We start from the raw sequence: 12,213 nt of genomic DNA, 5'->3' as shown, positions 1-12,213 counted from the left end.
CATCAAATATTACACAATACACCAAAGTATATCAGTAGCCGTGTCCTTAACTTTTTGTTGTAGTTTTTCCCTGATCTTTTTACTGCAATAATATAATGAAAACCTGAAATTATGGCTTTTAGTTTTGGTGTGCCACCCCAAGATTTTAAGTGGCCCCATCTGGCCACCCCTATGAAAAATTTCTGGAGGCGCCACTGAGTATCTTCACCGTGACGTCACAGTGCTCAGTTTCCAAGACATTTAATTTAACGTTAAAGTTATCTTTATTTTGTTGAGCCAATTGCCTATCATTGACACGTTATTATTAATAATCATTCTTTTTGGCGAAAACTGTCTTATTTTGTGGAAAAAGGGCGCCCCCCTGCGGCCGCAAGGAAACCCGAGCCGGATGTGCAATTTGAACTACAGCTCGGCGGACCGCGTTGGGTAAGCATTACGACGGCTAAATGCTGAGCTAAAATCATCGCTATTCCTTCTTTACGCGCGAGGAATAGTGACACCGCGGGATCAACTCGCGCAGAACCGAATTGTTATTACACTTCTATGGCTGTAATTAGGAAAAAGCAAACGAAAGACGCTTATATAGTCCTCTGGCGTTGTGATATTGCTAGCATATTTAAGCTAGTTTGGCTATCGTCAGCAGTCGCTACAAGATGTCGTTTCCAGCAGCTCCGTCGCTTCTCACTACAGCTTTTATTAGAATATCCCCGGTTGGATAGTCCTTATTGGTGTGCTTACCCACCCCACAGTATATCTGGCCCACATTTGCGTCCATGACGTGAAGCTAGCGGGTTTATTCATTTAGCAGTATCCATGTGAACCCAAGTCAAGTCTGATATTCAACTTTGGTTAGCTTTGTTTTGAAATTGTTCGACGTAGCAGCCATACACGTCGATGCATTAGTTGGCGATTAAATCTAACAGTAATAATCAGATGCACTATTTTTAAAACCTCATAAGTTTAGTAGAAATGATCAACTAAGCAACCTCTTTGATTTTTGTGCTCTCCAGCTTATCAAAGTAAAGTTACATTGGTTGTCCTGAATGTCAATCAAGTGTCAAACGTTATCGTGCAGATTGAGGACAATCAGAAATTAAGGCAGGAATCTACACCTCTGAACTTGCTAATCAACAATTTTCATATTTATAATGTTTTCTTGCAGATGCCTGGCTGTTAAAGAGATGAGCGGAGACAACGTTAAGTTGTTTGTGGGCAACCTTCCTTTAGACGCGACACAAGACGAAATCAACAAACTCTTTGCTCCCTATGGCGAGATCAACACCTGCTCCTTGCTCAGACAGTATGCCTTCGTCACCCTGAAAGGAGAGGGAGCTGCCGACAGGTATTATTACAGTGAAATAGTCCCTCAAATACTGACAATTTGAAGGAGACATCCATTTTCTATTAAAATGGATAAATATACCATGGTTTCCCTTTTTTTGCCGCTTCAGGGCCATACGGCATCTCGACGGCAAGGAGTACAGAGGCAGGCCCCTTGTGGTGGAGGAATCACGGGCACGTCCTCCCAATTCCACCAAAGTGTTTGTGGGGAACCTGAGTGCGACGTGTTCTGCAGATGACTTGCACAGCCTCTTTTCAACTTTTGGGAGAGTTTTAGACTGTGATAAAGTCAAAGGTGACACCCACACTCTCCAAAATGCAAAAATAATAATCCATAAGATGTGTGTAAAAATACAGTAAATGCATTAATATTTACCATAATTTTCGGACTATAAGGCACACCTGACTATAAGCAGCCACTCACCAAATTTGACACGAGAATCTGTTAATAGATAAGCCCCACTGGACTGTAAGCCGCAGCTGTCCACTCTGTATTATGGGATATTTACACCAAAAGATATTAACCGGTAACACTTTGTTTGACAGTGGCATCATAAGATTGTCATGAGACCAAATGAACCACCATGAAGCTTTGAACCAATTGGCTGCAAAGCTTCAATGGTTCAAGAAGCTTCATTTGGCCATCACTGCCCCATTGTGGGAGACAGTCAACCTCCTGCCTTTAGCATGCATTGCAGCGCTACAGATGTAAATAACAATCAAAATTTATGTTCTGTGCTAATTATTTCTTCAGTTACTGTTCCAGTTGTTTCATTAATTACTAGTTGTGGTATTTGGTAACACTTTATTTTACGGTGGTGTCATAAGACAATCATAATTATGACACTGTTTTGAGAAGTTATTTAATGCTTATAACAGATGTCATTTAGTGCTATCCGGCATATTATCTCACTTTTGAATGGATGTAAAAGATCCGAGCTGGACATAAATGGAGTTAGTGACATAATTTGCCTGAATGACATCTGTCATAAGCATTCAGCAGTGCCCATGATGGTGTCATATCAAAATTATGACGGTCTTATGACGCCACTGTCAAACAAAGTGTTATCTAGTAGTAACCCAAATAAATCTACAAATAAACTGTATTGGACTATAAGGCAAAGGATGCAAAGTTAGGAAAAAAGTAGTGGGTTATAATATTTAAAACACCTTAAAAATTCAACAAAAACTAATTTATTATGGTGTAGGTCTGCCTTTTGCGGCAATTACAACCTGAATTCTCCGAGGTATTGATTCATACAACTTGTGAATTGTTTCCAAAGGCATTTTAAGCAATTTGTTAGTTAGAATACCTTCTAACTCTTTTAGAGACGATGGCGGTGAAAATCAACGTCCAAATTGAAACTCAAAAACTGACCATAAATGCTAAATGATGTTGAGATACGAGGTGCTCAACTTCATCGGAATGTTCCTCATGCCATTCTTTAACACTTATGTTCAATGATTATGATGCCAAAATGTTAGGTGTTTTTCCATTATTTTATCCAAACCCTGTATGTCCCGTATAGGCACTTCATTTTTCACGTTACACAAAGACGTTTAAAGGCAGGAAATCGTTATGAATAGAATACATAATTGGTTAATAAAGTCATTTGGTTGATATCAAATTGTCCAGACTGATTGTCTTTGTGTAGTCCAAATTAGACATTTTAAAACATCAATTTTTACTTTGAAAAAACATTAAAGACCAAAACAGAAACTAAATCGGAATCAGTTTGTTTGAGCATTGTCTGCACCTTTCATTTCAAATGTTCTGTTTTTTAATAAAGGGATGCAAATTAAATGTTTTTTTTTCACCCTGATTCATCAATTAATTGAAAAAATAATTGTCTGATTAATTGATAATTGAAAAGAAAAAGTTAGTTGAAGCTCTAATTCTTTTTGTGCCTTCCACAGCCCGATTATGTTCAAATGTGGGCTACGCTTTTGTGCATATGGAAAGGAAAGAGGAGGCTATGGCAGCTATCGACTCCCTCAACGGGACCATTTTCAAGGGCCGTCAGCTGGCTGTAGAGCTCTCCAAAGCGCAACCTTTGGTCAACCAGCTCATGACAACTGGAGGTTCAGTTTGTTTGTGTGTTTTTCTGTAGGGAAAAAAAGCGTAACATACATCTCTGACGTCCTAACGTTTCCCTCGCCTTTCTATCTGGCAGGGGGTAGAGAAGGTCTGCTTCCTCGGCCAGCTGGCTCGTTGGAGCATCACCAGAGTCACGCTGCCGTACTCGCAGCAGCAGCAGCGGCTGCTGCCGGACTTCCAATACAAGTGAGTGAATAATAAGCATCACATGGTTTATCTGTGAACAGTTATAACATTTATAATGGTTCCATTTTCTGTTTTAAATGCCAATAACAGAATGATTTGTAGATAAGGTATCTATCCGGCTTAAATGTTTTCTCCTGTTTTTCCTTCTTTACAGGTTCAGCAAAGCGTCCACAACTCATTTTATAACACCACGTCCTTTGATCCTACTTACGCCGCTTTGAGAGGCATTACAAGTTCTAAAGGCGCCGATGGGGTCATATATGGTGCTCTGGCCAGCCAGGTTTATGGATCTGTCGCTGATCAGGTGTACCAGGACATGACTAATCACACCGCTGTGCCCTCCGCTGAGGATTACGAGCCTCAGAACACGCCGGATCCAACAACGCTTTTTGAGGCCGCAAGAGCCAAGTTCTTCCAGGAGGGACAGAAGGTCTTTAGATTAAGCCATTAGAGAATGGCATATCATGCTTATTTTGGGTGGTTTTTTTTTTGTTTTTTTTTTAAATGTGCAACGTTTTGGGGGGCATGGGTCAGGTTCTGGCCGAGCAGCAAGCAGGGAGAAAAACAACAGCAGCATCAAATTCCACCACGTCAACGTTGACGAACACGTCACCTTCAGAAACGGACAGGGACCGCAGCCCGATCAGAGGGACCCGGGCGCCCTTGCTTCCTGACCCGTCTCCAGGTTCCTTCACACAGAATCGTGCCAAACGCCGGGCTCTCCTGCCGACGCCGCCCGGGATACCTGAAGACCCTTCTGCTGTAACTGCTGAAGGAGCCGATCCTATGGCTAGGTACACTATCATCCATCCAAATCACTATTTCATCCTTCTGCTGTGACTTAGAAAGTTTTTCACTTGTAGACGTCCAACCCATTTAAAGTGGGCAGGTGGCAGCAAATGCCATATCTCCTACTTCAAACGGATTTGACTTCTAAGGCCGTCAGTGGCCAATGCCAGGCAATGAGTTCATTTTGGGGCATTTCACGTGATTTGCTGTTGATTTTCTTTCACTTCCTTTTCCTTTCGGGGTAATTTACGGGTCACTTCCTGATGATTTTAGGCCATTTACAGGTCACTTACTGTTGATTTTTTGAGGTACTGAAAATAAAGTGAACTCAAGATTGTCCCCACATTAATCGTAAGTGACTCTTCATCAACAGGAAGTAACCTGCAAATGCCCTAAAATGAACAGATGTAAATGTCGACAAGACTGGCTGTGAATGCTCTGTTTTAGGGCTGCACCTATCGAATATTTTAGTAGTCGATTAATCGATGGACTAGTTAGTTCGAATAATCGCGTAATCGGATAAGGAACATGAAAAATTAAAATACCTGAGCCGAGCCTCAAACGGTGTATTTTTTCCTAAAAATAAGGATCTATTTACAATAAAAGAGCAATAGGCGACCTTACAAAGAAAAAGTTCGCTAGCTTAAATCCTATAAAATGCTATTTTTTTGTTGTTGTTTTTTTTTGTTTTTGGTTCAGACACATATTCCCACAAAAAACGGCTAAATATACCTATAAACTAATTATGAATGCATTAAAAAACATTAGCTCAAACAAAAATTTAGCTTATGTTGGTCTTAACAGGGAGCAGTTGGATTCAGCCATGTGAAAAGAGACAGACCAGAGGGCTGTGTATCCATCCTAATCAATAAAACGAAATGCAAACCCTTTCAAAATAAACCATTACAACGCCACTTTAAACGAATAATCGAAGCAACGAAATTTGAATATTTTTTTCTAATCGCATACTCAAGTTAATCGATTAATAATGCAGCACTAGTCTGGTTTCAGTGCCATTGATAATGACGACGCTACACATCCAATCCAGTCAAAATGAATTGGATGTCTAGTGCTGTCAATGGCAGCCAGTGAGCTACATAGACACTATTCTAATGAAAGATTTAAAAAATATATATTTTTTTTAACAGTGATACCTGTTTTAAAACGATATGTTGATTCTTGGCGGGAGCATATATATCACCTTTTCGATATATTGTCACACCCCTAATGATAAAGTCCTACCAAACAAATATGGCGTAAACCTAGGTCGTGTTAAAATTACTTTTTTAAGCAGTCTATAAATACATGCATTATACATTGTTTCCCCCTTATTTGCAGCTGTCGTTTTGACAATTACTACATTGTGATGTCTGAGTTTGTATAATTGTTCAGCCTTAGAGGCGTTGTGGAATACCCGATACAGGTAGTCCCCGGGTGATGAACGGATTCCGTTCCTACGCTGGCGACATAACAATACTTTCCACGTAAGTCGGAATTAACCCTTTAAGTAACACTAAATGCCCCCCAAATCTCCAAATACCCGGCCAAAAACATGTATTATACGTCATTGTACCGTCCTTGCCAAGACGTTGGAGCTAAGTCCTAGCAAGACAGCGAGCTAAGCTCTAAAATGACGATGTCAGACGTCCGTGTGGTTTGCTGACTTTTTTCAGCGGCTCTTGAAATCAACACTTGCTGAATGAAACTAAAAATGAAATTGAAAGTCATCTATCATCATTCATCTTCAATAACAGCATTTCAAATTTGTGTTCTTAACCAGCTGCTGATACAGCAATAACAATATACAAAAAAGATTAGTACGTATCAGTTAGTGTCTGCACATATCAAAAACAATCACATAAACTTGCCCCATAAACCTCAACCATGAGAGACAGAATGTGGAAAAAAAAAACAGAAAATCACAATATTTGATTTTTAAAGAATTTATTTGCAAATCATGGCGGAAAATAAGTATTTGGTCAATACCAAAAGTTCATCTCAATACTTTGTTATGTACCCTTTGTTGGCAATCACGGAAGCCAAACTTTTTCTGTAACTCTTCACAAGCTTTTCACACACTATTGCTGGTATTTTGGCCCATTCCTCCATGCAGATCTCCTCTAGACCAGTGATGGTTTGGGGCTGTCGTTGGGCAAAACGGACTTTCAACTCCCTCCACAGATTTTCTATGGGGTTGAGATCTAGAGACTGGCAAGGCCACTCCAGGACCTTGAAATGCTTCTTACGAAGCCACTCCTTTGTTGCCCTGGCTGTGTGTTTGGGATCATTGTCATGCTGAAAGACCCAGCCACGTCTCATCTTCAATGCCTTTGCTGATGGGGAGATTTTCACTCAAAATCTCTCGATACATGGCCCCATTCATTCTTTCCTTTACACAGATCAGTCGTCCTGGTCCCTTTGCAGAAAAAACAGCCCCAAAGCATGATGTTTCCACCCCCATGCTTCACAGTGGGTATGGTGTTCTTCGGATGCAATTCAGTGTTCTTTCTCCTCCAAACACGTGAACCTGTGTTTCTACCAAAAAGTTCTATTTTGGTTTCATCTGACCATAACACATTCTCCCAGTCCTCTTCTGGATCATCCAAATGCTCTCTAGGGAACCGCAGCCGGCCTGGACGTGTACTTTCTTCAGCAGGGGGACTTTGAGAGGCATTACAAGTTCTAAAGGTGCCGACGGGGTCATACATACATATGGATCTTTCGATACTTCTTGTATTGGTATTCTTCCGATGCAATTCAGTATTCTTTCTCCTCCAAACACGAGAACCTTTGTTTCTACCAAAAATTTCTATTTTGGTTTCATCTGACCATAACACATTCCCACAGTCCTCTTCTGGATCATCCAAATGCTCTCTAATGAACTGCAGACGGGCCTGGACGTGTACTTTCTTCAGCAGTGGGACACGTCTGGCATTGCAGGATTTGAGTCCCTGGCGGCGCATTGTGTTACTGTGGTCCCAGCTCTCTGTAGGTCATTCACTAGGTCCCCCCGTATAGTCCTGGGATTTTTGCTCACCGTTCTTGTTATCATTTTGACGCCACGGGGTGAGCTCTTGCAAGCATGGAGCCCCAGATCTAGGTAGATTATCAGTGGTCTTGTATGGCTTCCATTTTCTAATAATTGCTCCCACAGTTGATTTCTTTACACCAAGCGTTTTACCTATTGCAGATTCAGTCCTCCCAGCCTGGTGCAGGTCTACAATTTTGTCTTTTGTGTCCTTCGACAGCTCTTTGGTCTTGGCCGTAGTGAAGTTTGGAGTGTGACTGACTGATTGTGGACAGGTGTCTTTTATACCGATAATGAGTTAAAACAGGTGCCATTAATACAGGTAACGAGTGTAGCCTCGTTAGACCTCGTTAGAAGAAGTTAGACCTTTTTGACAGCCAGAAATCTTGCTTGTTTGTAGGTGACCAAATACTTATTTTTCACTCTAATTTGGAAATAAATTCTTTAAAAATCAAACAATGTGATTTTCTGTTTTTTTTTTCCACATTCTGTCTGACAATTACAGGCCTCTCTAATCTTTTCAAGTAGGAGAACTTGCACAATTGGTGGTTGACTAAATACTTATTTGCCCCACTGTATTTAAACACAATTGAAAACGCACATTATGCAGTACAAAAGGTGATATACAGGTGTTGCCACTGTGGATGCTTCACAAGCAACAAATGTGCCTGCAGGCTTGTAGCAGTAATCTTTCCCCTCTCTCACTCAGCTGCGTGACTTCTTCGTGGGATCAAATATGCTCTTGCTCGTGTTTGCGCGTGCGCTTTTCTTCCTTTGCGCAAATACGTTCTTCTTTGTGTGTACATGCGCACTTACTCACGTGTGGAAGTACTACCAGCTCTATGCTTCCTGCGCCAAAATAAAGCATGCATCACAAAACAAAAGTCAGCATTATTAAAAAAAAAAAAAAAAATGACTAGAGACAAAATGGCGGATGAGACTCCAGCATCGTGAAGTCGAAATCACGCAAGTCGGGTACGTAGTAACCCGGGGACTAGCTGTATTTAGAAGCAGCATTCTGAGTATTATGAAAATCACCACTTGTTTGAATGAAATCAATACTAGCTCTGATTGTACCCCTGAAAGTACAATTACAGCTTTTACTGTAAAATTGAGATGGGTTCATGTCTTCTTTCTGATGCGTCCATCTTTTGTAACCGCAGATCCTATTCAGAATACTACCAGCAGATGCATCAATACCAACAGTACCAGACCCAGCACCAGTACCAATACCTCCAGTATGCCTACAACAATCCTCCGCCCCCTCCTCCCCCGTCCTCAACAGATGCCACCACCTCCGCCCCACCGCCCCCCGGGACATACACGGCGTCATCGTCCTACCCTGCCACCCAGGACTACGGACCCCCAGGCACCTACGAACCCCCCGGCAGTTACAACGCGTCGTCACAGAACTACTCCGGCAACTACGACGCCTCGGCCGCCTATGATTCATCGGGAGGCTACAGGGCGGCGGGAGCGTACGATACACCCGGAGCTTATGCAGCAGCGGGAAGCTACTCCGCGACCACACCGTATGAGCAGACACCCGCACACGGGCAACCCACGCCCCAGCGCAATGATTACCCTTACAACACGCCAGAACCTCCTTACCGATAGTCCCGCCCACCCTTTACACACACACACACACACACACACACACACACCCCAAACTGCAAATGTGAGAGTACAGGAGTTTGGTTAATTAAGTGACCGCAATGCGAAGGGAAAAATAAGGCAGGCAGCAAGGTCATAATTTTGAATGAAGCATTTTGGTGCACTGCATCTCCATCCGACTGGAATTTGTTCCACATAACAATGAATATTCCAATTTTACAAGAAGTACAATTGTTGAGCTGTTGAAGAGTTGTTTTGTTGAAGATAATAGTCACAGGGTTCAGGATTAATCTCGCAGTTGGAATTAGCAGGCACGAATTCAGTCTGTGTTCGAAACAATGTTGACAGGACAACGACTATTTTCTGTGTATGTAGGCTATTTACTTAATTTTGTAAAGGCGTATTCAAGCATTTTTTTGGTTTATGCCACCTGTAGGCATTCCCATTTGGCCCCTGTTTAGAGAGTATGATTTGGGTAATTTCAACAGGATTTTATGAGATAGATTTGGCAAGTTGGATGACACTATTATACAGTATTTACAATAGTTATGAGGAGAAACTCAAGAATTGTGACTGACCAGTGGAGACGAATCTTGGCATTGGAGGGTCTCTATCTTGATACTCCAAAGATCAGTCAACCCACACAAAGCTTGCTTTCTTTTCTTCCTGTTGCAGTCCCAGCATTAACTGTAATAAGTTCGTTGAGTAAATATGTAACCACATTTTAGGTTATTTCCCCAGGTTACAGTCTTATTTTTAGTATTTACTCTATAGGTGATTCTTAAAGCCAGTGAGCTCAGTGTTGCAACAATCCAAAGGCACTCTATTGAATGTGTTGTCTTGGCAACTTTTCATACATTTGAGACTTTTCAAATCAGACAAGTTGTCAGCTGACATTCTACAGTAATATTGACAATTGAGAAATATTAAATGGAGCTTGGTGGGAGAAATGTATTGAGGTGAAGGGTTTGTGTAGAAGCAGCTGAAAGGTTTGTGGCAAATGGTAGTGTTGCGCAGAATGAATTGGAAAGGGAGGTGAGAAATATCAGTAGACACTTTGAATGGTGTCCCTTCAGTTCTGAGCAGAACCATTCAACAATCTATAGCGCTTGGTCGCCCTTTGCCGTCTGGAAAAGCACACAAACACCTGGATGTAATTTTATATTTGGCTCCATTACCTTTCACACATAGTGACAATCCACATATTGAGCTTCACTCGTTGCTTACTACTCGAACTATCGTCACGCACAGACACCACAATATTCCAGCTTCTCCATGTAAACTTGTTAGTTGCATGCCATGTTGTTGCTGCTGCTCCAAGCCACCTTCTTCCTCTTGCTGATTATTGCAGCTAGAGTGGGAGGGAGCCAAACTCTGAGCCCTTGCCCTGGACGTACACCACGCGCCGCTGTAGCGCGGGACGGGGGAAAACGGCAGCGTTAGGCCCCCCCCGAAAACCGCTGTGGACGATGGGGGGTGGCCCCCCGCTAAGGTAAACACTCAGACCACACACTCCTGCCCCGGCCTCTCCAGAAAAAATAACACGTGTCACAGTTTGCAGACATTCTGACGCACACACGCCAACGTCCCAACCTGTTTTCAGGTTTCATCTTTTTTGGACTTTTTTTTTTTTCCCCCCCCCGAAAATTTCCTTTTCTTTTTTTTTCCACCACTTCTGCCGAAAATCTTGCTCATACATTCCTGCCCCTGAAGACCATACGTGTGATCTTTGAAGATGATATCGAAGCAGGCGTATCTGTCGCGCCGAGAGCTGAGGGGTAGGTCACTTTAGGATGATCTTTGTTTTTTTTCTACACTGTGGCCACTTTAGGGTTAAGTGCCTTGCTTTGACGATAACACCGCTAGGCCCTCCATTTCAGGGGCTGACAAAGCTGGCGCAGGATCAGTTGCTGGTTCAACGCTCAAAACTCACCTCCTCATTGTCCTCCTAAATTCACACCACAATGATTTTCAATGCCACTCTCAACATGTAAGACAGAAAATCTCATTTTGTTTTAAATGACATTTTGTTCGATGTACTTTTGAAATGGTTAATTATCAATAAATAAAAACTAAACAGTTCTAGCAGTCTTTCTTTACTGTGTGAATACTTTACTGTTTTACTTGTTTGGAGTGTGAAAAATAAGGATGTAACAATACACGTATCGATATCTAAATCGTGATACTCTTTAACAATCCTGTATCGTGGTGTGAGACAACAGAATCGTGACAAGTGTTAATATTTTTTGGGGGGGGGGGGGTAAGAATTGTCAAATTTGTATTTATACATTTATTTTGCATATAAGTGTTAAATTTTCCTGTGACTTTTTTCTCCCCCATAAAATCTTATTATTATATAGTATTAAAGTAATTTAAGTCAAATGATTTTCACATTTCAAAATATCATTTTGTGTATTCAATTATAGGTCAAGAATCGTGATATTAATCATTAATTTTTGTATACAGTGATCCTCGTTTTTCACGGTTAATGGGGAACAGAACCCGCCGCGATAAGTGAAAAACTGCGAAGTAGAGCACCCCAAAAAAAAAATATTTTTTTTAATGTATGGGTATATGTATATGTATGTATATATATATATATATATATAAATAGTTTTAAAGCACTTTAAATGTAATAATCATAACTTTTAAACATGTTACTGTTCCACTGAATTATTAATTAACAAAAATAAAGTCATAGAAGAATACTTTGCTTTATTAAATGCTTTATTTAGTAAGTCCACTCAAATCCACTCAAGCCGCTCACTTACACACAATGAGTTGCCACTGCAACTGTTTAACAAGTTAAACGATGATTGACGCGTGCGGCTTTGAAGTTCATGTCTCAGGCAACATCAAACCGAAACATCTGTCAATCATCGTTAACTAATAAGCAATTCCAGAGCACGCACACTGCCTGACGAACAAAGAGCAGGGGGGGAGGAGAGAGAGACCACGTGATCGGCTCGGGACAGCTAATCTGTACTTTTTTTTTTTCACTTGGGAAAAATTCCGCGATGGACTGAGGGCACGAAGTTTGAAGCGTGAAGTTTCGAGGGATCACTGTAGGCACAACCCTTTTAGCCCATAAGGCAATCGTTATGCTCCCGCTTAAGAATCAATACATTGTTTTATAAAAGTGTCACCTTTAAAAAGA

At 41.3% G+C, this 12,213-nt stretch overlaps 1 protein-coding gene across 6 annotated transcripts; it reads left to right on the top strand.

Moving 5' to 3' along the window:
- The first annotated feature begins 290 nt into the window (after window positions 1-290).
- LOC130906101 (RNA-binding protein 4B-like) lies at window positions 291-11,128 on the top strand. Of its 6 annotated transcripts, XR_009061214.1 has the most exons (10): window positions 291-426; window positions 1,163-1,342; window positions 1,452-1,636; window positions 3,259-3,423; window positions 3,516-3,625; window positions 3,780-4,055; window positions 4,160-4,419; window positions 8,606-10,548; window positions 10,770-10,834; window positions 10,937-11,128. XR_009061214.1 is itself a non-coding variant. In XM_057820037.1 (9 exons), exons 1-9 carry the CDS (start codon window positions 389-391, stop codon window positions 10,409-10,411), a joined length of 1,587 nt encoding a protein of 528 aa, XP_057676020.1. In that variant the 5' UTR covers window positions 291-388; the 3' UTR covers window positions 10,412-11,128. The 6 variants fall into 6 exon arrangements, 2 of the variants coding, with proteins under 2 accessions (XP_057676020.1, XP_057676019.1); XR_009061213.1 differs by having other exon boundaries at window positions 10,770-11,128; XR_009061212.1 differs by having other exon boundaries at window positions 10,611-11,128.
- Window positions 11,129-12,213: the final 1,085 nt, after the last annotated feature.

The sequence above is a fragment of the Corythoichthys intestinalis genome, chromosome 18 (genome assembly GCF_030265065.1).
Source record: "Corythoichthys intestinalis isolate RoL2023-P3 chromosome 18, ASM3026506v1, whole genome shotgun sequence".
Classification (NCBI taxonomy): Eukaryota; Metazoa; Chordata; class Actinopteri; order Syngnathiformes; family Syngnathidae; genus Corythoichthys; species Corythoichthys intestinalis.
This window is presented reverse-complemented; position numbering and strand designations above follow the sequence as displayed.